The 27522-nt window shown below is 34.1% G+C and overlaps 1 protein-coding gene across 1 annotated transcript in view; it reads right to left on the bottom strand.

Moving 5' to 3' along the window:
• LOC133182573 (uncharacterized) overlaps window positions 1-24542 on the bottom strand; it is a 57240-nt gene extending 32698 nt beyond the window's left edge. Inside the window, exons 1-7 of the mRNA XM_061317418.1 lie at window positions 23532-24542; window positions 10340-11090; window positions 9370-9506; window positions 5389-5521; window positions 4496-4669; window positions 1181-1397; window positions 464-599 (exon numbers count right to left, since the gene is read on the bottom strand). Coding sequence (XP_061173402.1) covers window positions 464-599; window positions 1181-1397; window positions 4496-4669; window positions 5389-5521; window positions 9370-9506; window positions 10340-11090; window positions 23532-24118 — 2135 coding nt within the window. The 5' untranslated portion in view covers window positions 24119-24542. The remainder of the gene's footprint in view (window positions 1-463; window positions 600-1180; window positions 1398-4495; window positions 4670-5388; window positions 5522-9369; window positions 9507-10339; window positions 11091-23531) is intronic.
• Window positions 24543-27522: the final 2980 nt, after the last annotated feature.

Below are 27522 nucleotides of genomic sequence, written 5' to 3'. Positions count from 1 at the left end.
GACCAAAAACTATATGCCGGCACCCCTCAAATCTTTGATTACAGGGGCATAAAAGGAACTAGACAGCAGGGTATAGACCATTTTACCCAATTACATGTCCTGCTTTGTAATTATATCTTAATCTTAATTATTCTTAAAATCCATTACCTGTTTATCTCTAATGTTCTCCATCTATGTTAAATTCATAAAAGAGTGTGGTTATAAAATCCAAAAGTTAATGTTCAATGTAAAATTTCAATCATCATTTCAATTTGACCATTGACCTTGGCCTAAAAATGCAGTCTGTATGTTTAAAGGTACTAAATTTCTTATGCCACATAAATAAGATGTTCTCAAACAGACAGACAGACAGGATAACCATGATCAGGCACAGCATCTTGGATGTGTGGTCCTAATAATCAATTTGAAGACAAAAAATTTAAGGATTTCAAAGATTAAATTTTACAATTACACATGTACTTACCTAGAAGCACGAGACCTTGACCTTCTACAAAAGGTAATGGATACAGGTCCTTTTTTCAGTTGTCGGAATTTTTGTATGGCTTCTTTATGAGAGAGGCCTTTCATTGGCTGGTCATTGACCTTCAGTATCTCATCTCCTATAAGCAGATCAGATGCTATCAGTCACACAGTGTCCTAATGTAAATGACTTTTTCCATGTGACAATATCGATCAAACAGCTGTTACTGCTGTCAGATCATCTTCATTAAATCTCCATAAAGATCTATACTTTATACAATCAGATGACAAACTTGATTGTAAACAGTGATTACATTTAAGTAGAAATGCTTCCATGGTCTAAAATGTTTGTCTCTTCATTGATCTCAAATTCTGAAAAGTTTACAGTCTTCTCCACTAAATATACTGAAGTCACTTAATTATTGTGAAATATTGGTTATTTTCAAGTACCTAAAACTAAATCTCCAGTCTCAGTGTCTTATTATCTTTGCAATAAAATATAGGTTAAATTGAAATTGCTTATTCTGAATTATCGCTTATTTTGAAGTAAATTATCGGTCTGCTAAGCTGATAATGAGTTGTTTTTATAATGCTTATATTGAAGTCCTCCTGGACAGTTGTCGTCATCGTTATTGACATCATAATTTACAGCCCGCTTTTTTATGTACACATACAGTATTTGCTCATGTCCATATACATGGAGAATTAAATATGCCCCTACCCTCTTTAATGCTTCCTTCTTCTGCTACAAGCCCATGAGATAAAATTCTTCTGACATAGATTCCTAAACTGCCCCTCTCAGAGTCACTGCCCCCTACAATTGTAAACCCTAGTCCCTTTCCTCGGGCCCCCTTGTTTATGGTGACAGTCTGGAAGAGTTCACTAGAATTATCTTCTGTTTTCACTTTGTTAGTACGGTCCAGAGGTAAATCAAACTTCTGAAATGACAAAATTAGATATCAAACTATGAAAACAGAAAATATATTTTTTTCAGACTATCTCAGTTATCCACATTCTTAATGGAAGGTCTGATTATCAAACACTAAAATCACTACTTTGGTTACCCACAAGAAAACAAAAAATTAAATCCACATTTATTTTTTTTTTTTTACTTACTGGTAGAATAAAATTTATTGTTCAATGACAATTTCGCATTACTTTATCACAAAGAGAAATCAAAGCAAAGATTTCATTTTCCAAATTCCATGACGCTATAAATTTGCACAGAGCCCCCCCCCCCCCTTTACACACACACACACACACATAAAGATACTGTATTAGGGTTTAATTTGCTGGGTGTATAATTTTGCCTTTCAATTTGCACATAGACCCTCATCCCCACCCACACAAAAGATGGTGTATTATTGGGGTTTCCGGGTTTAATTTGGTTGGAGTATAATGAATTTTGCAACGCAGGTGACTGCATTTCAGGGTGACTCATAAACTCATGATAGTCAAATCAGTGTAAAATAAATATTGATGTGATCACCAGCGGAGATCTAGTGTACTTTTCCCATAGGGTAAAATCATAATATCTACAGATTATCAGGTAATACACCCTAACTAAAAACCAGCCACTGCTTTAGGGTACAACATTAAATTATCATCAACACTACACTATATTTATGTCATACTATGTATTTCTGTAACTAAAATTTTCCATATTAACCAATGTATTTTGGCCCCTATCCAAGTAGTGGACATCAAAAAACAAACAAATTCAAAGAATTGTGGTCTGCCACTTTCGGCGTCTTAGTGGATGGGGTGCAATTATTTATGGCATATTGTAACTGTCTTGCCTGTGTGTCCTGTCTTGTCTGTCCATTTATATACAAAAAAGATTTGAATTTTTGAATTAATAAAAGTTACAGCCAAGATTTAAGTTTCTTAAAACTGCATCAAACCTCAAGGTCAAGGTCATAAGGTCATTCAATTATTATTATTACAATCTTAAACGTCTTGTCACAAGTAATGCACATGTGAAAAAAAATATGAAAGCCCTGTTACTTCTAGAGCAAAAATTACAACCAAAGTTAAAATTTCAAATATTAAGTAGGTCAAAACTCTAGGTCATGAGGTCAAAAATTATAGTTCTTTTTGAAAGGTATTGTTAAAGGTAATGTACATGTAAAATATGAAAGCCCTATCTTCTGTCATTCAAAAGTTATTACCAAAGCTAAAAATTTTGAAAAGCACACAGTAGTCTAAACATTAAGGTTAAGGTCACAAGGTCAAAAATCATAGTAACTTGGAAAGTTCTTGTAACAGGTAATGCAGGTCAATATGAATGCCCTGTCTTCTCTCATTGAAAATTTATTATCAATGTTAAAATATTTGAAAGTAGGTCAAGCATCAAAGTCAAGGTGTAAAAAAAAAAATGATAATGCATTTGGAAAGATTTTCTCTCAGGTAGTATACATGTAGAATATGAAATCCTTATCTTTTCTCATTCAAAAGTTATGACCAAGGTTAAAGTTTCTCTGTCAGACAGACTGACAGACAAATGAGATTTATGGCTCCTCACTTTCATGAAAGCGGGGGCCAAATAAAAAAACACAAGCAAACAAAAAAAAAAACTAGTGGAAGTACTGAAAAGTGCTAAACTTATTGATAATTGAACATTATCATTCTGAAATTTAGAAATCTCAAAACTGCATGAGGCTGCATGTATTCTTTGACTAAATAAGGGAACAGCTTTGTTCAACATAATATACAGGAATTAAAAAAAAAATATTATTGTCCTTTCTGAATTCTCCATCATAAACTATATTTCTGCACTCAGTGGTTTAATTGCTCTTGCAACATCAGGCAAAGAGATAGGCTACATTCTTTAACACTTATCAAAGAACAACTTGTTTAACACATTTATAATTAAGCCTATAGCAGCGGTCATCCACAAACATGACAATGAAAGTAGAAATCCAATTGGTGACAAAAAAAAAAACCCTACTTCACCAATGCTTAGCACTTCAAAAAACAAAAATGGACAATGTGACATTCATCAGAGGTTAAAGATTTTTTTTTCAAAGCAAATTCTAAACAATCTTGATGCCTATGTCAAAAAGTAGCAGACAGAAGAACATGCAAAATGTCTTTGATCCCCTTTTGGGGTGACTTTAAAAACAAAAACAAAAAAATTTACAATTAGACATCAATGGTTGTTTCAAAATTATTGATCATTTATATGGATTTCAAGGGAAGCTTCATTTTAGACTTTATTTTCCAATTTCATCAATTCTAATAGAATTTTCAACAACTTAAAAGTTGCATTTAGGTTTTGTTTGTAACCCTTACACTGTTTAGTTTTAGTTTATACTTTTTTTATTTGAATTTTGTTTGTAACCCTTACAACCTATTAAGTTTTTGTCTGTAACCCTTACACTGTTTAGTTTTAGTATATACTTGTTGTATATGTGAATTCAAGTTTCTAGCTTCCTTATGGTGATATAAATAAAAAGCATTTGTCACCTACATTTTAAATGTGTTCTTTAAAAAATAGGACACTTGAACTTCCTGTAGTATTTCTTTATTGCATTAAGGAAAAGGAAACATCATGGTAAAAATAACTACATGCAAAAATTCTTATTTTAATGAAGGGATTTTTTATTTTGTGTGTGTGTGTTGTGGGAGCCAGGGATCATAACTCAGAGGAATGTACGATAAATAAATTCTGCCTCTGAGTAAATGCAAATAGTGATCCAATATACATCTAAAAATCTAAAATCAAAATTCATAAAATGACACCTTAGGTCTGTGTGCATGAAATAAAAATTAATTCCACAATCTTTTCACATTTGTCCAGAAAAATTAACTATATGTGCAATTTAAAAGCTGAAATTTTCAAGCTCAAATTCCATTTTTTTTAGTCTACAGTTATAAATTTTGTTTTCTCATACATTGGCATAGTATCATGATTATAATAAGCCGCACTAGCTTGATTTGCATAATTAATGATCCCTTTGCTGTAACTTCAAATGATAGGATAAATACATGTCAAAATTTTCAAATTAATGAAAGATTTGCAATGGCAATAAACCTGCATCAAGTCCTCCCAGTTAAACACTGTTCCACTTGGTGTCTGAGCAGTGACTTCTGGGATAGACAGGTCAGGGGTCATGACCTCTGTTGGAAGCTGCTGGGAAGTGGGAATGGAACACAGGCTTGGAACAGATGAGGATCCAGTAGATGCTACAGATGAGGACTTTCGTACCTAAAAAGTTCTAATTATCAGCTCATTTCAACCTCTCATTGCAGACCTGTAGCTCAATAGTCTGAAAATATTTGGCTGATTTTACATCCCATTTCTTCTCAGACCAGTGAGGTACAGATCAGCAGCTACCAAAACTCCTCATAAAAATAGAATGGGACCTGCATGACTAAAATGAAAAGTATGGAATGAAATAACCAGGTATTAGGAAATTATAATATACCGGTATGGCATTTGTCATTTTTCTACTTCTGAATGTTCACTCTAACTTCACTAGCTTTTCCTCTCACTGTTGTTTTCATTTCATCCTAAAGTCCCTTTTCTGCCTTGAGTATGACCTTAGTGAGTTCAGGTAAGATTGCTGTGATACCAAACCAACATAACCTTATATGGACAGTCTAATAATGACATGGTCAAAATATGTGTCCATCTGCATCTTTTACATTTCCAGCTATTTAAATTTACTAGTTTTTAACTTTTGTGTCTCTATAACGGCTTTTGGAAATCTCCCCTGAAGGCAGAATGTAACTTCTGAGCAAATTCCAAGGTGTAAATTGATGATGATTACATTTAGTTATTGGCACATTACTATATTTATATTAACTATTTATGACTTGGCAGAAAGATCTACAGTAATGGTCAATCAAGCAGTGGGGAAGATCTACCATTCTCTGTGCTTCATCAATTAGTGTTTTTTTGGGGGGGTTGCTACCATTACTGACCTTTGAGGCAACTACGACCTGCACTAGTTTTGGAGAATTTCGGAGAACATCTACTGCCTCACAGTGAGAGAGCCCAATCAAACTTTTTCCATTTATCATCAGCAATTCATCCCCACGCTTCAATCGTCCATCTCTGTATTAATCAAAATAATATATACTTAATTAAATACATCTATATTTTTTTCAATTTTATTATTACTGCTTTCATGAAAGATGAAAGTTTGAAAAAAATGCTGTAGAGAAATATTTTAGAAAATGCATTAATAATAAATGGAGTCTAAAATAGCGAATTCAAAGGTTACAGTGTGATTTTAACAAGAGGCCCAAGGGCCTCTTGAATTATTACTGCTTTCATGAAAGATGAAAGTTTGAAAAAAATGCTGTAGAGAAATATTTTAGAAAATGCATTAATAATAAATGGAGTCTAAAATAGCGAATTCAAAGGTTACAGTGTGATTTTAACAAGAGGCCCAAGGGCCTTGAATCGCTCTTCTGATAAACTGTACAACCTATCACTTCTATTTGAAGCCTCTAAGTATCCTGTATTTTTAGATAAAGCCTTGAAATTCCAAAGGTAGGTCATCATGACCTACATTTTAGATGAAACACTCTGAGAACCAAGATGATTCTAAGCCAATTAGTACCTGAGAGTAGGTCATGGTGACCTACTTATCACTTGTCATTCTCTGAGGACCCAAAATACATCAACTAAGTTTGATGATTCTAAGCCAATTAATACCTAAAATATTTTTAAAATTATAACCATAAAATTTCAAAAGTAGATCACAGTAACCTATTTTTCAGATGACATACTTTGAGGACCCAAGATGCATCAACTGACAAAGTTTGATGATTCTAAGCCAATAAGAACCTGATACATTTAAATAAAGCCATAAAATTTCAAAAATAGGTCACAGTGACCTCCTTTTCAGTCGACTAACTCTGCGGACCCAAGATGCATCAACTGACAAAGTTTGATGATTCTAAGCCAATTAGTACCCGAAATATTTAATTATAGTCATATAAATTGAAAAGTAGGTTACAGTGACCTACTTTTCAGTTGATGTTTTTTGAGGACCCAAGATGCATCAACTTACTAAGTTTTATGATAATAGGCCTTAAAATGTCCAAATTATGCCTCTAAAATGCTTCAAAATCGAATGCCTGCAAAGTTCAAAAAGTAGGTCACTGTGACCTACTTTTTAATAAATATGTTTTATGGCCCCAAGATGCATCATCTTACAAGATTGAATGATTCTAGACCTCTCAGTATTCCAATTAATGACCTTAATTGTTTTGAAAAAGATTAGCCATAAAATTCAAAAAGTAGGTCAAGATGACCTACTTTTTAGTTGACATACTCTGAGGACCCAAGATACATCAACTGACAAAGTTTGACGATCATAGGCCCTAAATTGTTCAAAATATGTCTCTAAATCATTTTGAAAAAGAATGACCGCAAAATTTAAAAAGCAGGTCACTGTGACCTACTTTTGAGTCAACATGATATGAGGTCCTTAGATGCAACAAGTGACAAGATTTGATGATCCTAGTCCTTATAGTAAGCAAAACACCAACATTTTAATAAAATGTAATTTCTGGTCAACTTTGAAGTGACCTTGAGACCATGCCCTTGCTCCACGGTGATGCCTTGAACAATTTTTAACCTACAACATATCCTCATCCTTTTGTGTAAGTTTGGTGATAATCTGCCCAGTGGTTCTTGAGAAGAAGATTTTTTAGCAACCAGTACTTTTGTTTCTATTTTCCTAATTATCTCTCCTTGTTTAAGGGTCACAGCCCTAGTTTTAGTATAAATGGGAGCCCTTGGGCCAAGGATACCCTGTGACAAATTTGACAATAATTGGCCAAGGGGTCCTTGAGTTATGGCCCATATTCTAAAAAGTTTACTCACACCGCACAAATGGCCATAGCATTAACTCTTTGAGCCTTTGGCTCAGAAGAGCTAAAAATTGTGAAATTCAAACTGTAGACAGTACAGGTATATGTTATGCTATCAGACAGTCTCAAATCATGTTTTCTTAATATATAGTATGTCATAAACTCAAGAGGCCCAAGAGTCAAAATGCTAACCTTCTTTTCCTGAGAAAATAAATATGTAGATAATTGAAACACATTACTGTCATGTCCATAATTTTTCAAACCTTATTTCAAGTTTTAAATTTTTTTTAGACTAAGTCTTGATGTTTTTACAAATATAATATTTTTTCTGTACTTTATTTCCCCATTGAATCTCCAATAATAATAAGTTGTGAGCTAAGAGCTTCAGGTGACCTAATAAGTTGTGAGTTATGGTTCAGGTGAGCTAAAAATAAGTAGTGAACTCTGCTTCAGGTGAGCTAATTGTGAGCTATCTGAATAGTTTTCAAACAAAATTATTCATTTTTCTGAAAAAAGTCAAGGAAGTATTTTTCATAACTGAAGCTTCTTGAACAATTAAACAAAGAAACAGATGCACTAATTAAAACGAGAGTCTGAGTGTTCCTGTTTGTATTGTAAGATTTCTCATTTAGGACACAGAACTGATTAGAAATGGTTTGATGAATAAAACAGCTCTTGGTTAACCCACTGATAGGCTCTGTCAAACTACGGATGTATGGAAAATGTCTTCTTTGGTGAGGCCTTTTGTGTTTCAAAAATTGTTTTTTTCTTTCAATTATCTAAGCAGTAACAATTCAACAGATAGAAAAGTTTCACATGACAGGAAAGACCGTGTCTGCACTAAAAGATGTTTTCATCACTATATCTGGCATTAACTATTAGCATCTATCACAATACATTCCCTTATCTTAAATTACATGCCTGCACACTCGTAAAAAAAATTACATTTCCAAAAAAAAAGTTTTCTGAATTCCAACATATTAAGTAGCTAATCAGAATTTACACCATGTCGTGTCATGCATGTAAACTTAAATATTATTCATTTGGAATTATTCCTTATTGCACATGTATAGGTATCCATACATATAATTGCTGAAAGATAGGACATGATTTAAGCAGTCTCAAGGATGCAAACAAGTTTCCTTTCCACCATAATTGTTTCTGGTTCTTCCTTGAGTAAATCTAGAATAGCAACAACTCAACAAAGCTATGTATACACAGCATTCTAAATTGAGCAGTAAAAATACCTGCTAAAATGTCATTATAATTATCATAGCAAAATAAAAAGAAAATTGTTAAATATTGTCCCTTTCAACCCACAATTACTTTTGTCAATCTGTTACAATTATTCTTCTCTCACTAAATTCATATCGTATATTCCTTACTCTATTTGTGACATTGTAATGCCTATTATGTGAGTACTCTTTAATATTTACATTTCCAATGTCTTTGTCCGAGATAAAATTACAAATTGTAAAAATACTTTATTTCTACATAAATCTACTGGTTCATCGATAGGCGCGGTTAAAAAAAAATCACGTGCGGGGCGGGACAAATAGAGACAGAAGCGGGGCTATTAGCACGGGAATTTGCAGAATCAGGAGCATGTAAATATAAGGAATAACTGTCAGATTTTTTGGATTCATGACGATGATCAATCGATTGGCTTGCGTGATAATTTTATGCATAAACGCCTTCGGCGTTTATGCAAATTATCACGCAAGCCACTCGATTGATCACATCATGAATCCAAAAAATTAGACAGTTATTCCTTAAGTACACACCTGAATGTACTCAGAATAATCTTCGTTGATCTTGGAACATTAGCCCTCACATCTATTTGCAATGTAGCAAAGCAGGATAGATCAATTCTAGCTATCACAATTTTGGAGAATACAAATGAATTAAGTTGCTTTTAAACTGAGATTGTCAAGCTTATCTGCCATGACAATGAATTGTTCATAGAATAATGAGCATCAGAATTATCTGCCCCTGTTTATTTTGCTACAGGAACAAATTCTACCATTAAAGTGGGTCAGTAGGGCAATATTATTGTAATGATTGAATGTTGTATCTAACCTGAATGCTGCTCCGCCCTCTGTAATCCCTGCCACAAAGATCCCAATGTCTCCTTTCTTGGATCCCCTCCCTCCAGCAATGTGAATTCCTAGTCCATTCTCATCTTTCAGCAAATGCAGTTTTGTAACAATCCGTTTCTGAATAAGTGACATTTAAAAATATATACACAAATCATATAAAATTTGCATAGTTATTATTTGTCTCTCTATTTCACTAAAAGAAGAGCTCTGTTCACTTGCTCAAGTAACTTAAGTTTTATTTTTAAATAATGTCCATGTGATATCGCTCAGTTATATTGTTACACTATTCTCTAAATGCAATGCATGGAAATTCCAATGTCATGCATATTTTTCAAATTTTTCCTGTTAATTATTAGTTTAAACAACAAACCAACAAAGCAATTGACAGCCTTTTAATCAATGTTTTGTCACATCAGAGTTATGACCATGATGGGAGTTTCCTGCTTTTTTTTGTTTCGGACTCTACCTGACTTTGAACCTGGCCCCAAGACCATAAACTGAGAACAGGCTTAAGTCAAAATTTCAAATCGAACTAACTTTTGAAATAATTTTGATTATAAGATAAAATTTTCATCATATGTTTGAATTGAAGTGATATGTGCAAGTGCAAATTTTTAAGCTAATATGTTAAATGAATTAAACTTAAGATATTAAAAATCAAATTTTTTACTTTTAAGTCTGTTCTCAGTTTTTTGGTCTTGGGGCCTGACCTAGCTTGTGTTATTGACACTGAGGCAATGCACATACTACAACATTAACCAACCATATATACTACATGTAAGCAATGGGCTGGATAATAAACTTTTATGGTAATACATATACACTGTAATGATTTAATAATTCAGTATTATGCTTTGGAGTTCACAAGTCTGTCAGAGGGGAGATATAAATTCAGAGCCTCATCAAAACAGATATAAATATTCTAAATCTGTCTCCAGTGCTATCTTTACCTTGGGGACATGGCTACTGCTTCCACTGTCGGAGCTGTAACAGGAAGTGGGGGTCTGGGTACCACCCCGATCTTGGTGGTACCGCCAACCTTTCTTGTTTTTCTTGTACAGATGCTTACTTGTGTTAATGCTGATTAATTCTGGATCAGAACTGTACATATTAGTATCTTGTTCAGTTGAATTTTTTAGGGAACCTACTTTCCCTCGTTTTTTAAGAGTCATTTGAGCAGTGTTCACAGTGTCCATTACATCTTGTGTGAGGTTTATTGGGACAGTATTCCATTCAACAGCATCTTCTATAACAGAAGCACTATGAGTCCTGTTTTTGTTTCCTATATTTACATTCACATAGTCTGACTTGGAAATCTGAGAACTGGGAGACACACATATTGCACTTTCACTCATTTGATGTTGAAACACTTGTCTAGAAACATTGAGTGAATGGTCCTCAGAATTGTCTATGAACACATCATCGATTGACCCCATGTCATTTCCAAGGCTACCCATGGAATCAAGAGTCAGTGAGCTGCCATCATTCCTGTTGCCAAGGTACCAGTTGTCATGACCTCCAGAGTTGCCAGGCAATGAATCCAGAGACTGTGTCATGATAGATTTATTCTCCTTTTCCTGGTCTTCTTCAGATTTACTAGGTGTGTCCTGACTGGTGGGGGGAGGAGGTGCAGGACGCTTCTTCTTCCTGCGTAGAGTCATGGTGACTTTTCCTGATCTTACTGCATTTGCCAACAACAGCCTGTAGACATTAATTAAAATATTTATCAGTCTGGCACCAATAATTATTCATTTTTATCAACTGACTATAAAATCTTGAGCATGTTTAATGACATTTCAAACTAAAAAAAAAAAAAAAATTGTCTTAATGATGTGTTTATAATTTTTCATTCAGCATTAGGTGTATTTGTTTCCTTTCAGAAATATCAATAAGGATATTATCTTTATCTCAGAAACCCTGGGTTAATTGCCAAGATGTGTTCTGAATGCTTTTAACATTGTCATGAACCTTGACCTAAAACCAAGATATAAAAAAAAATCTTTATATCATTTCCTATCTTCCCTGATGGATACAGATTAAAAGCTACAGAAGACCATATCCAACAGAGTTTGTTCTCTGATGGTTCAGTTTTTATTTTTTTGGCACCTGTGGTTAAAAATCTGCAGTAAGAAGTGTACCTTTAACAGCAGCACAACACTCAAAAGTAACCCTCATTCTATATATTCTCAAAATAAAATCTCTAAAATCTAAAAGAATGGCACATTGGCATTAGCTGACAATAATACTGAGTTTTTGGAGGACTTAAAGAAACTACATTTTACCATCATGACCTCTTTCATAAGCACACAGGCCTGTAATACGGAGTACAATAGTACTGTTCCATCATGGATTATGTGTGATATTTACAAACTTTCAGCAATTTTTAAAAAAAAATTGCAAATTTTAATTTTTTTTAAGTACAGTTGAACTTAGGTATCTTGAACACTGATATCTCAAATACCATGGATATGTGGAAGTGATTTAGAAGTCCGGACCCCTTATTCTTTAAGTATTTTACCCTGGATATCTCAAATCCTTAGATATCTTGAAGTATATTCGGTCTCATCGGGTTCAAGCTAATGAGGTTTGACTGTATATACCAGTATGCCAATACTGGTACATGTATTCAAACAGAGTGTCAACTTTTTTTGCAACAATATTTTTTTGTCTGAAAATTCTTGCTTCACTTCAGTTAAAAGATGAAGAAATAAAAAAAAATCATGAAATACCAATTTTTTTATGCTTTGCTTTTTTTCAACTGATATACCTTTAACATAAAGTGGAGAAAATGGATGGATTAGATCAGGATTTCACAACTAGATAGGTGCTCTACCAAATCTACTAAATCTATCCCCCCCTATATGATTTTGCCCCTGAAGACACAAACCTGGCTCCCTCTTGGCTGGAAATTTTCCCGGTTGGTTCCACGAAAAAGTATGGCACCAATTGTATAGTAATAGGAAGGGAGAAAATGTGATGGACAGTAAATTTAACTATAAATGTGTCCATTGGACATATATCCCCCACCCAATGTACATTTGTACAGCAACAGTAAAAAAAAGAAATGTACCTTCATTCTTTGGTCCAAGATTGATTATTCCCATCTATTATCTAACAACTAAACAGATCAAGTCTCATTGTTTCAAGTTGATTATATCATATAAAGCAAATTCATATATGATCTGTTAAGTCTGTGTGATAAAAATGCTCCTACAGAGATTATTTATGCATGGAGTTTTCAGAAGTAAACCTTCATAGAATTAAGCAAGATGAACTATGAGTAAAATTAGGAAAAAAAGTAAAATTCAAGGTCAAAAGGAAGGTCAAAAATTTTACACACACTTCAAATGATCTCTCAATTTGAATCTGTATACAAATTCTAATGAATATATCTTTATCACTTTTCTGAAACTTAGGAAACTGAAAAATGAAGAAATAGCGAGGTCAAGGTCATTCAAAAGGTCAACAGAATCATTTTAATTTGTGGGGTTCAATGTTCATAGGTTACCAAATTTTACTGATTTGTGAGGACATATTTTCACGGATAACTCATTTATATGGTGATTCAATGAATCACTATATTGACTAAATAATTGTTCAGGGAGATGTAAATTTGTGGGTATCAAAGGTTGACACAGGAAATCCATGAACATTGGTCCCCCTTGAACAATAATGATTCCACAGTATATGAAGTTTGATTTAAAAATCTTAAAAATTGAAGTTGAAAGCCATGTGAAGGTCAAAGTCATAAGGATGGACAAGGACAGAAAAAAATATAACATATACGTCAGTTGAATCTCACCGAGTTATATTTGTGCATGAAGTTTGATGTACAGTTTCTTCTAAACTGTACGTGCTAAATGCAAAACAATTAATAGTGAGATCAAGTATAATGGAAGGTCAAGGTCAGAATTTTTGACACAGTTGAATATATAAACTCTCATTAATATGTATTAATTTAGGTTAAAATATCTTTAACAATTTCTATCAAACTGAATTAAATGAAATGTGCAAAGAACAGACAAATGGAAGGCTGGAAAGACGGAAGGTTTGAAGGATGGATGTGGCAAACACTATACGCCCTGGTCATATTCATGGAGGAGCATAAAAATATATATATATAATTAATGACTGCTTTTTTTAAATTTGATTTTCAACATCATTCCCATTATCTTTTGCTTTATGGAAAATCCACATATTGGTAAGCCCATGCAGTCAGGAATGATAAAGAACTTCTATAAATACTCAGCAGTCTTAATAAAGCAGATCTTATCTACAAAGCTGATGGATGTGAGCCTAAAACCTTTATCTCCTACAGAAATAATGCAACAATTTTCTGTTCTGACCTCTGGCATTTCAACTAACACAGTTCCCTACTAAATCAAAATTCTGATACAGTGCTGAAAGAGGGGTCAAATTAATAAAGTTCATGATTTTACAAACTTTGTAACTGATTAGACTTTTATAGGGTTTTGATGAAATAAAATTTTGAAATTTTGAAATAAAACAAAAAACAAATAAAAAATAAGCATTGTAACAAAACACGTGTATTAGATTCACTCTGTATCTAATTACCGGTAGATCTATTAATAGTCAAGGAACCTTCTAGTATACAAGTATACATGTAATCATTTTTGAAACATTAGAATTTGGTTCACCAACATTTTTGTAGAAAAATCTTCAAATTATTTTCTTTAGTTTGATTTAGAGCCTGTGTTTTTGACCATTTCAATATCTGCACCTTTTCTTTAGAGTAGATTCAATTGAGATGCTAAGCACACAGCTTCCATTTAGACTTCAACTGACAGTAGTAAACTAATAGACAGGGTCATATGAAACCCTGTCTAAAAATCAAATTGTGCTGTCTGCATGTTCATATGTTACATGTACAGCAAAGAACATAATTAATGTATGTGCTCAACTACAAACGACTGTAATATTAAGTAAGATTTTGTACAGTTTTCTGTATCTGTATATGTATTTACATGTCATTGTGACAGTGTAGGTTGTATCACACTTGAGTGCATCATATTTTGGTCAATTTGAGGGGAGCTATTTCAGTTCTATAGCTGTTCTGGAAAGTGAACTCAGTGTCAATGTCATTTCCTGTTTCACATTAAACCAGAAAATGTATGAAAGACAGCTATTACTTTTCTGGTTGATGAAGAGATGTACTTATCAACACTGTGATCGCTGGTGGCTGCAACAGATGTAGACCATGACTGATCAAATACACAAGGCACATCACTGATTCTGAATAAATATATCCACTTTATTTATTACTATTAAATTTTCAAAAGTACACAAGGCAGTTTGTGACTCATGATTATAATCATCTAATTATTTGTATTCTACCAGAAAATCATCTCCTCTACTTACAATTATTCTCATCATCATTATCCTTTAACAAATTTACTAGAACCAGTATACCATAGGACATAACAATAGAACTATACATATGTATTCTGAACTTGATGAACATAAATACTGGAAGTACAGCTCAAAGCAGATACTGAATTTTCCTTTTATATCCATCTGCATTTCAGCTGAATATGTTTAAAAGGTGACAGTCACAAACAACGAATTTAAAAGCATGTCAACATTTACATTTCCGTAATATAAAATGAATCAAGAGTGTCAACATGCATATCACTCCAAAAATAACAAAAAATAAGTTACTACATCCAGTTTAAAGTGAGAAGAGAGGGGATTATTGTGACTAAGTAAATTAAGTTAAAAAAAGAAAGCATTCATAAAATTTCTAAATCGATAGAATAATTTGCATTGCTATGACCTTTTACCCTTAAATGTTTCCAATACATTTTAAGCGTTATTCTTCCCCATGAGAACTACTGGTACATTTGTGTGTAGAGGTCAGTGATATAGGTACACGTTACAGTCTGTAACATTACAGATGTCTGTACAGATCTAGTCATGCAGTAGAAACAAGGGAGGTCTTTATAATATGCCCTCTCAAAATATCATGAAGTACATATAACTTTAAAATGCATGTATGATCAACTTGACATTTTTGTGAAACAAAACCGTTAGCGACGTGACTGTCTCATGCTTCTCCTAAAACTGATATGATCTTACAAAAGAGCTACCTTTAAAGATTCCCCTCCCTATATCTTATAAGCAGGAAATGGAGCACACTTATCTTTAAGGGTAGCTGTTGTCGCTCTCCCCTCCCTTGATCTTACCCCCAAGGAAAAGTAATTGTCACCTCCCTAAATCTGACCCTAGCTAAAGACAACTGTGTCCCATTCCCCTCCCTACATCTGACCCTAGCTAAAGCTACCTCCAACTTTACCATAAAGACAAGTATGTCCCATCCTACATTTGACCTTACCTGAAGACAAGATATTCCAATCCCCTCCCTACATTTGACCTTACCTGAAGACAAGATATTCCAATCCCCTCCCTACATCAAACCCTTCCAATCCTCTGACCTTCTATGACAGTATGTACACCTGTAATTCTTACCTTCCTCCAGTGGTACTAGTTCTTACCTGTACTCCTCTGAATCCTCCACAGAACCCCCAAATAGCCTCTCAAATTTCTCCAAATTACTGGCCATTACTGTCATGTTCTCACCTCACTAAATAAACTCTCAAAATCCAGAAATATTAGAGATGACACAAACCAATCAGGGTTCATTAATGATACAGAAACACATGATGTGCGGCATGTTAAATACATCCTTGTGTCACATCTAATATTGCTTCAAATACACCAGAATTAGATTAGAATGTTTTAGGGAGGTAATGCTGTGTACCAAGGAAGAAAATATTCTTCATCTACAGGAATCTTACCTATATTTTATCAGAGGTTTAGCAAAAGCAATAACGATAAACTCCAAGATAAACCTTCAAAGTTGAAAAACAATCTTCTTCCCAGTTTCACACATAGGTAAAGTGATTGCCAAGTCTCGACATCAAAAAAAACTTATGAGCATCAAACAAGTCGGGCTTCACATAGTTACAAGCTTAATTGATCGTCATCTGATTACTAAAAAAACTTTAATGGCACCTGCCTGAACTTTTTGTCAGGGTTTACAATCGAGTTTTTTATGTTCTAGTTTCCTTAGGCCCTTTCAAAATTAATTGCATCAAATTAAAATTTTAAAGGAATTTAAAACATTTCCTTGATTATGATGTAATTTAGGCAGCAATTGATTTTAGCAAAAATTTTAACAAACTCTTTTTATATTTATGATTTTACAATTCTGGTACGTATCATCACGTTCTTCATCATGTAAAATGAGCTTCCTATTAGATTGACCATTTCCTAATTGGAATTGGAGATTTCCTTTCATATGAGAGGTATAAATTTATGGTGTACATGCATACTGAAAAGGAATCCTTTTAACATATTGCGATATTTTTAAATTTAATGTTTTTGAAATAAAATATCTCATAACTTTATAATGTATCTTTTTTGTAATTCAGGGACTTTATCAATTAACTCTCATATCCTCTAATAAATGATACTACAAAATAAAGGTGTTAACATTTTAATTCCTAAGAAAATTCATATTCAGGAGAGACATATATAAAATTAGATAGAAAGATTTTAAATGTTTCTTGTACTAGATGATAAAGACTGAGACAGGAAATCTGTAAGTGGGACATGCCCATTATACACATGAACAAGAAAACTTCAAAAGGAAATATCTTAAAGTCATCAAAAATGTCTAATCATTATGTAGCTTATGAGACTGTTTTGTTGAAATAATGAATGATCAACTACATGTACATCTATGTTGACAGTATTATTAATGTACATTGTGTTTCTAAAAATAAATTTAATACACCAGAATATAACCCATTAAATTATTATTTGCCATTTTAATTCTGCTTCATACAGACAAATAAAGTTTTTGAAACAAAAATCAAAGAAAATATATTTCCTGATTTTTTTTTTAGTACATGTGTAAATATAAACTACACAGAATGATAACATAAGAGAAGTGTATGTAAAACATTTCTATTTTTAAATATTATCAATATTTAAATCTGTTACAAACAAATGAAGCACAGCAGACTTATCTTACAAAGGATAAAAAAGTACCTACCCTCTATTGACAATCTTCTCAAATTGCTCCATCAGTAAAAGTTATCAGAAACAAGGTAGACTGGGTGATTTTTCCATAAATACATATAAATAAAATCCCACAAAAATCTATCAGTCAACTTGTAGAAATAATCAGAAAATTTAACAGGAAATATTTCTAGTCAACGATCACCTGGACAGGTATTTCCAGGTAAAAAGATTCAGGTAAACATAAGACTTCCTCCACACTTGAGTTCAATCACCCAGAGGAACAGTCTGAACAGACTAGTACATGTTATGCAAGAATCTTCACTCAGGTATCATAGCCACAGTGCATAGTACTTCTGCACTAAACACTGGTCAAATCACTAGCATTTAGCTTTAAAATATATGTATGGATGTATCCAGGTTAGTTGGTTGAGTAAAAAACAAATTTCAAGTGTGTTTCTTTTATACTTCCTTAGAGGTAGGCCTGGTCTATATAAATATATCTCTGGTACTCTATGCTGGAATGGTGACATGTGAATACAAGTAATTTATAAATAACTATTAAAGTGTATGTATGTAATGACCCTGTTAGCAGCATCAGAAACTTGTAACCATGCTCTGTATGACTGTAAATTGGATGAGTGACATGAAACAATACTTGAATCAGGCCAAACCAAAAAAAAAATGTTTGTTTCTCTTATATTGCTTTAATTGAAGTAGAGTGGTAAATACATATAGGTAAATTTTATTTCCAAAATTAAAAAAAAATGAAAGAAAAAGTGAGCAAGCTCACATACCCCACGCTCCCCCAAAACTCGACAATTCAACACATAATGAATGGTGGATTTTAAATACACAGTATAATTCAAAAAGGGGCATTACTTGCTAAAAATCATCACATCAAAACCTCAATTCTTGCATATATGGACATTCAAATCTTTGTACATGTATGTTACAAATTTAATTGAGCTGAAGTTTCTAGATAAATAATGGAATCAAAATTTCTTGGTAAAATACAAATCTATACATTATGTCTGAAATACCTACAAAGTTTCAGGAAATTCAGTGCAGGAGTTATACTGACAAATGCTTATTTAAATTCCTCAGTGATTTCGATTTCTTAATGAGTGTAAGTCCATGTCCAACACATGACAATTTACACATTTAAATAATTGATGGAAACAAAATTATGATGTAGTCATATGAATTTGTTTATAAACTGTACTTATGAAATTATTTAAGGCAAAACACCAATTTGAGAGGGAAGGGGGGGGGGGGGGGAACTATCCAAGATTTTGTGTGTGTGTGTGTGTTAAATCATAAATATTTTGATCTCAAAATCAATAGGGGTCTTTTAAGGTCATAAAATATTTCACATAAAATTTCATTACAAAAGCTGATTCCAGTAGATTTCCTTATTACCTAGCTGGAAAGTTTCTTCAATAATAGGCAAAACTCTTAGGGCAAAAATAAAGGAATCGAAATTTCCTGGTAATATGCACATCTACACACTGTGTACTAAACATCTGCGAAGTTTGACCAAATTCTGTTCAGCGGTTTAAGAGGAATTGCGCTGACAAACTGTTCATCTCTATATTCAAGATATGGCCAAAAATCTAAGTTGAAAAGTGCCGAAATTCCCAGAAAAATAATGGAATCGGAATTTCCTGGTAATATACACATCTACACACTGTGTCCTAAATATCTGCAAAGTTGACCAAATTCTGTGCAGCGGTTTAAGAGGAGTTGCACTGACAAACTGTTCCTCTCTATATTCAAGATATGGCCAAAAATCTAAGTTGAAAAGTGTCGAAATTCCCAGAAAAATGATGGAATCGGAATTTCCTGGTAATATGCACATCTACATGTACACATTGTGTCCTAAATATCTGCAAAGTTGACCAAATTCTGTGCAGCGGTTTAAGAGGAGTTGCGCTGACAAACTGTTCATCTCTATATTCAAGATATGGCCAAAAATCTAAGTTGAAAAGTGCTGAAATTCCCAGAGAAAATAAAGGAATCAGAATTTCCTGGTAATATGCACATCTACACATTGTGTCTTAAATATCTGCAAAGTTTGACGAAATTCTGTGCAGCTGCTTATGAGGAGTTGCGCTGTCAAAAAAAAAAGGGCTGACGGACTGACTGACAGACGGGTCAGAAACATTATACCCCCCGCAACTTGTTGCATGGGGTATGAAAAAATCAGCTCTCAACTGAAAAAAAAAAACAATGTCAAATGTAAGGTATGTTTTTTTCAATTCCGACAGCCTTTACTTAGCCTTCAGCCTTGGTCAAACAATACCTGACCAGGTCCATATAGTTAAAAGTAGACCTCATCAAAAGTCAATAATTGTATAATACAAATGTACTACATTTTAAAAAAGATTATCAACAAAGCAAGTAAAAGGGGGGGGGGATAAAATGTAATAAACCATTAAAATTCAATGTTTCGACTCTTATCCATTCTAGTCTTATAGAGAGACAAACTATGTTATCTGAGATATATATGAAAAACACAAAATTATTGGAGAAAGTCCTCAAACTGGAGACAAGGAAGGGCATTTTATGAAAGAAGAATAGGCATCAGAACTAACAGAAAGTGATATGAAAAGTTTTTTTCCTTCAAGGACCTCTTCATGTCTACTTTTTGCTCATGACAAAAACATTCCCTTTTTTAAAACATTTTCTGATATTATTTATTCTATCTTTATATCCTCCCATAGGAGATAATGTACTTAAAGCTAAACAAAAAAGAGGCCCATGGACCACCATTCCACCTGAGTCAACAGTCTCTTCCTGACAAATTAATATGAATATGCAAATATATGAAAACTCTTTACTGTCATCTCAAAATTGAAGTCCATGACTTCAGCAAATTTTATTTACAGTATATTGAGGCTATAGATGTCAACTTCACAACTTGGAGCATTCTGTTTTTCTGAAGATGTCTATTAATTTGTGTGTTACAACTTTGCCCCCCCCCCCCTCTCCTTTTGAGAAAAAAAACTGTAGCCCCAACCTCTGCCCCAAGGCCACGCTTTGAAGAAAAAAAAACTTGAATCTACACAATACTGAGATTCTTGTATATTATTATTATGACTAACTGTGGCATTTCCCTAATGAGAAGATGATTTTTAAAGATTTTTCATTACACTGTACATTATATTTATTCCTGTCTAAAACTTTGATGATTATTTATGGCACGTACAGTTCCTATCCTGTAGGACAAAGATTTGAATAAATTTTTCTACACTAAATGAAAAGATTCTTTATACTGATTGAACTGATCATGGCCTTGCTATTCTTTAGAAAGTTATTCTAGATTAATATTCTCTCCATATACATTCTAATGTGAAACTTTGCCCCCAAACTGTGACCCCATCCTAGTCCCCTGGGCTAAGAATAAAATTGATTCTATACACAGCATGGAGATGCTTTTATAGGAGTATAATTATCTTCCTGTCATTCTTGATAATTTTTTATAAAAATCCTATAAATTTCAGTATAAAAATTTGACTCTCTGTTGTGATCCAACCTTAGTCTCTCAGGGTAATGATTTGAACAATTTCAATCTACACTCAGGGTTGTCCTCAAGACCCAGGGGCTGGGGAATTTCCCCGCCTATAATGACGTTATCCCGTGGCCACTCTAGTATCCCCTTCAACCCCTTGTTAGGGGAGGAATTCCAGACCCTCTTCTACTTTCTTAATGTCCCCTCCCATTTCAATTCTTAGGGACAACCCTGTACACTGCAGAGGATGTTTAGTTGTTTACACATCATTTTAACTTACTATGGCTCTGCTTTTCTTCAGATGAAGAATTTGAAAGATTTTCCCCCAGTATTTTTCAGTGTGAAACTTACTTTGTTCCCTTAAAATATGGCCATGGTAGCCCCATCCTAGTCCCTAGGTCCATGATTTTAACAAAGCTGATTCCATATTACATGGAAATTCTTGAAGTGACTTGAACAATAATACACATACTAAATAATATAAAACTGTTGCCCTGCTGTTTCTTAGAAAAAACTATTTTTCCATGGTTTAAAAAAAGATTTTTTTTTAAATTTCTAAACCAAACTTTGACCTTTATTGAGGCCTAACCCTAGTTTTGGGAGTTATTTAATCAAACAAGCTGCTTTGGCTCAGCCAGGTGAGCTAAAAACAAGTAAAACATGCATGAATGTCTACTGAATCATTCCCTTGTTTTACATCAGTTTTTATCTTGTTTCCATATTTAATTTTCTTGAAAAAAAACCTCAATGAAATACAAAGTGTAGATTATGGATATAAACTGTGGACCTGCTTTTGTTATCAGCATACATCACCCCACTGGCCAGTGGGATTCTAAATCTGGGAGTTCGTTAGCCAGATAATTAGCTTAACATCAGAGATGATTTGTTTAATATGTCCAGTCTGATCACTTGTTTGGAGCAAACAGTAACTCACCCACACTTTCTGGTGTACCAGATAATTATCAAAGCTCTGTTGTTGTCCTGTTAATTTCATCACTGATCACATAATTAACCCCGTCTCATTAACCCTGGCTTTATAAACACTGTGTATTGAATCTACTCACAGAAAAAAAAGTAAAATTTATACACATGAATACTTCATATTATGTACACTTCCTTTAAAAAAATTCATCATCATTAGATTACAAGTTGTAAATCCTAAAAAATTTCAAACTTCGATTCAAACATTTACAAAATGTATTTTATTAAAGTTATAAGACACGTTAGAGTAGATTTTAAAATGTTATTTTTCCAATTACAGATATCCATAATGGTAAATTTTGACAATTGGATCTAAAGATTTCAAACAGAGTCCTTTCATTGAACCCAAAGTGGTTTTTAACAACTGTCTCTGTTAATAAGTTATAATTTACTGCAACATCTGCCAAGCCTTTGATGATCCACTTTCTGGGAAACTTGAGATAGTTGAGATTTAGTAGGATGTTTGGCACATCTCGTAAAGCATTTGTCTTGAATATATACTGCTTTTTTTATATTTGACTTCATGGTTATATACAACACATTGCTCATCTCTCATAATAAAAGGGCTTATTACCCTCAAACATATGTTAAACTGCATCACTGTCAAGAATCCAAGCAAACTAAACTCAACCAAAACCCCTGGAAACTCTAAGCTAGGTGACCCTAATAATAAAAAAATTTAAATAATTTCACAATAAAAACCAAGCTATAGCTGCCTTACTTCAAAATCTTCCAGCAAAGAGGAAGAAATAAATAAATTGAGCAGATACCATCTTAAGATTGGTTTTATCAGGAGCCAACATATATGTGGGGTGTTATCAGAATTTGTTAACAGGTTAACTAGCACCTGCTGAGTCCGGGAAGTCCCTTACTGGCAAGAATACTCTACATCTAGCGACCTGATGGCTTGCTATGATACACAATACTCACAATGTAGTCTGTTAGTAAGTAAAAAATAACAATTTGCACACTTCTTTCCATACTTGTGATTTCTGATACAATCTTGCTTACCAAGATATCAGAATATATCACTATATAGTAGCTTTAAATAAGAGACAGCTATTTCTGATACTCAAGTATTACAGTGGATTGATAATGAGTGTTGTGCATGATATTGGCTATGGAGGAGACAGATTTTCATAAAAATAGATACAATATAGTTTCTAATTTTATATAATTTATAATTAACTATTTCATGTTAAGGAGGAGAGCCTTTCCCAAGTTAATTACAAAGTAATGAACTAACTATATATACATGTAAAATACCATTATTTGTTCTCTAATAATCTATTTCTGTGTAAAGCAGTCAAGAAAGCTTCATGTACAGATCAAAGCTTAAATGAAGTTCTTTTGGTGGTACCCAGTAGGGTTGCCAATTTACACTGCATTAAGAAAGATATTATCATATTTATATAGGAATCAAGTTCTCTGTATGTTTATTAAAAGATAAGCAAGATAAACTCATTCCTGCCAAATGTTAATAATTTGTTAATATACAGATTTGTTGTGTGCACACTTGGTCCCCCTGGGTGTACTTCATGTATATAATATTTATCTCCTTACATAAGATATACATGTAACAAGCCTGGAGGTAAATACCTTACCGAGCACTACCCGTGTTTTCTCGGGTCATATTCCATCCATTCACACTTATGACCTCATCGTCAACATGAACTTGTCCATTCTCACTGGCAGCACTTCCCTCTTTGATGAAAATGATGCGAATAACAGAATTCTTGTCACAGGGTGACCCGCTTTCTACTGCAGTGTCACTCCGAAGTCTGGTCCTAGCCCTGTAGTCCAGCTGATCTTGGGTCAGACCCACAATTATCCCTAAATCCTGTGGTAAAAAGTCCTGAAAAGTTACAGAAAACACTTGGTCTTTACGTGGGGGTTTGGCAGGTGGGGACATTTTCTCTTTGTGCACATGCTCCTGGGGACTACTATTAGTCAAAGTATCCTTTAACAGAGGATTTTCATATATACTCCTACATGTAACTGCGGAGACATTACTCTTGTGGAAATCGGTATGTTCAATCTTTCCATTTTTCTCTTCCTCATCTGAAAGGTTTTCATTTAAGCTCCTTTTCCGGAATTTATTTCTTTTCCTCCTATTTGGCGAAATTCCCCTATCTCCCGAAACACTCCGATGTTTTCTGAATTTACTAAAGTAAGATTTTAATGCCTCCATGAAACCGTGGCGCTCTACTCTCGGAATCAATACACGATGTCATTCGCTATGTAAGATATGGGGAACAACAGATGTTTATATGTACGATGATGATGACTTCGGCGATCTTTTTAAGTCGCACTGCAATAGTATCTAGTCTTTCCAGGGTGTTTTACGCCCCATTGGACCTGTGACACGTTCCTTTAAACAATGCGAACCTTTACGCGCCTTTTGTGCTGTTCACATAGTTAATGTACTTAAATCTCATCATATCTCTTGTAAAAACTTTTTTTCCGAAGACCATGACAGTATTAAACTCCTTCTAAGCTTTAGAGACTTAGGAAATTTTTAAACGTTATCCCTCGTTGGTGTAAAAATTCCTTTCCTTTTGGGACATCCTGTCGTGTCAGAGAGGACTGAAATTATGACACGTGGAATCAAAAATAGCGTGAAGAAAAGGTTTTCCCTCCACCACGAGCTTTGATCAGCTGTTTTTCATCATGCCGGTGTGGGAACAAGCGCGCAGTCTTTATTCAGCACGCCCCATGAAGAGCCGTCCATCGCTGTTGATGCTGCACGTAAATTTAGACGATTAATTATCGCTTTGCAGTGATAAAAAGAGATCCGACATTAGAATATTGAAGGTCAATTTTTTAAGTTAAATTTAACCTGTCTAGCTGATCGGTATCAATTTATGTACATGTACTTTATCAAGACGAGTAACAATACACTAGGTCTGAACAATTCGTACAAGTGACCCTGTGTTTTTCTTAAAAATAAAAGTGATGTTAAGAAATGAATTTAATTTTTGAAGATTCATGAGGACATGAACTACGACGCTTCATGACCAATCATGGCTTTGCTGTTCTTGAGAAGAAGATTTTTAAAGATTTAACCTATGTATTCCTATGTAAAAATTTGATCGCCCATTGTGGCCCCACCCGACCCCCGGGGGTCATGATTTGAACAAACTTGAATCTACACTATCTGAGGATGCTACCATATAAATATGACCAATCATGGCTTTGCTGTTCTTGAGAAGAAGATTTTTAAAAGATTTTTCCTTTATATTCCTATGTAAAACTTTGATCGCCCATTGTGGCCCCACCCGACCCCCAGGGGTCATGATTTGAACAAACTTGAATCTACACTATCTGAGGATGCTACCATATAAATATGACGGCTTTGCTGTTCTTGAGAAGAAGATTTTTAAAGATTATTCCTATATATTCCTATGTAAAACTTTGATCGCCCATTGTGGCCCCACCCGACCCCCGGGGGTCATGATTTGAACAAACTTGAATCTACACTATCTGAGGATGCTACCATATAAATATGACCAATCATGGCTTTGCTGTTCTTGAGAAGAAGATTTTTAAAAGATTTTTCCTATATATTCCTATGTAAAACTTTGATCCTCCATTGTGGCCCCATCCGATCCCCAGGGGTCATGATTTGAACAAACTTGAATCTACACTACCTGAGGATGCTTCAACATAAGTTTCATATTTTCAAGCACAGTGGTTCTTGAGAAGAAGATTTTTTAATGATGCCATTATTTTTTCACAAATTCTTAATTATCTCCCCTTGGAAGAAGGTGTGGCCCTTCATTTGAACAAACTTGAATCCCCTTTACCCAAGGATACTTTGTGGCAAGTTTGGTTGAAATTGGCCCAGTGGTTCTTGAGAAGATGAAAATGTGAAAAGTTTACAACGACAACGACAACAACGACGACAGACAACGGACAAATTTTGATCAGAAAAGCTCAATTGAGCCTTTGGCTCAGGTGAGATAAAAAAAAGTTTCCAAGGGCTTTGCCCCGTGCATACTAATGAACGCGATTTGAAAACATTGCATACACCAAACCAGTTTTAAGTCTGACCGCTGCCCCCTTAAACACAAAATCCTGCATTGATCAAGCACTGTTAGAAACGTTATGATAGGATGGAATTGAAAAGGAATAAATTTGTACACAGGTCAAGTTTTACATCTTGTTACCCCCCCCTTTTTTTTAAAGCTTATCCTTATTCCATATCTGCGTTAATTTATAAGTCTTCTATGTGCTGTTCATGTAAGCTTTTATGTATTTTCATACGACACTACTTTCATGTTTTCTAAACCGATGCATGTAACTTTTGTTAAATAAAGCGACCATAACATCAACTAAGATGACCCCCTTTAGAACTAAATTTTTGAAATTTGAATTTATTGTCTTATTTGTCAGTAATAAATGAATGCGGTTTTGGCTATATTAAAAAAAAATTGAGTAAATCGAAGATTGATAGGCTACTAGAAATTTCACAAGGTTGAGGGAAACAGAAATTTTCACAATCACTATAACCATATAGAGTAGGAGATAACTCGACTTTCCTAGTGTATATATACGTACATGCAATAGTTGTCTTTCTTCCCTCAATGATGCACGTTTTGATGAAAAGGTGTTATAATCCATAGATTTTAACCCCATCCCACCTTCACTTCTTTCATGGAAAAACAAAGCTGTAGACGTACATGTACATGTACGCAGCGTTTATCGATATATAAGCCTTTGTCTTTACCCCTTCAGATGTTGGGGGGGGGGGGGGCATTCTATTGCTCAAACTGCATAATACGGTTATTATCCCCCCCCCCCCCCAGTTTATGGGGTTAAAATAAATTTTCCTTAATAGTCGCCGTTGCCATGAAATCAAAATTCAGGCCCGTACAACGCGGGGGGGGGGGGGGCTGCTCCCCCCCCCACTTTTTCCGAGTATAGTATTTTGCTATAGTAAATTTTCCTTTATAAGCTGGTTGCACCCCCCTCCCCCCCTTTGTTGCAGTAAGGCTGAGCACTGGTAATTTACACGATTTGGACTGTCAATTATTTTTTTTTTTATTTGTCAGATTTTTTTGGGGAAGTTGCCCCCCCCCTTTTTTTTTGAAACCGTCGCTACGAACTTGAAATTGGACAAATTTCTTTGAAAATGCGAAATTTCTAACGAAAGTTCGTTTATTAGTCCCGGAGGGGACTATAGGTTTCCTCTGAGTCTGTCCGTCCGTCTGTCTGTCTGTCTGTCCCTCTGTCTGTCCCACTTGGTTTTGCGCACTTTTCTTCTAAACGCTTGCAGATATTGAGCTGATTTTTGGTATGTGAGTGTATCTTGATGAGTTTCAGATCAAGTTTGCATTTCGTTCCGCTTCAATGATTTTTGACGGAATTACGACCTTCTCAATTTTTCAGGGTTTTCCGCACTTTTTTTTTTCTAAACGCTTGCAGATATTGAGCTGATTTTTGGTATGTGACTTTACCTTGATGTGTTATAGATCAAGTTTGCATTTCATTCCGCTTCCTTGATTTTTGACGGAATTATGGCATTTTCAATTTTTAACGGGAACCAGATTACACTTGCCGGTAGGGGACTAGTATTGCTAATGCAATACTCTC

This window comes from Saccostrea echinata, unplaced genomic scaffold (genome assembly GCF_033153115.1).
Source record: "Saccostrea echinata isolate AGI-Se365-2 ecotype Australia unplaced genomic scaffold, CSIRO_AGI_Sech_v1 ptg000009l, whole genome shotgun sequence".
Taxonomy (NCBI): domain Eukaryota; kingdom Metazoa; phylum Mollusca; class Bivalvia; order Ostreida; family Ostreidae; genus Saccostrea; species Saccostrea echinata.
Note: the sequence above shows the minus strand (reverse complement) of the source record. Positions and strands in the feature narration are given on the sequence as shown.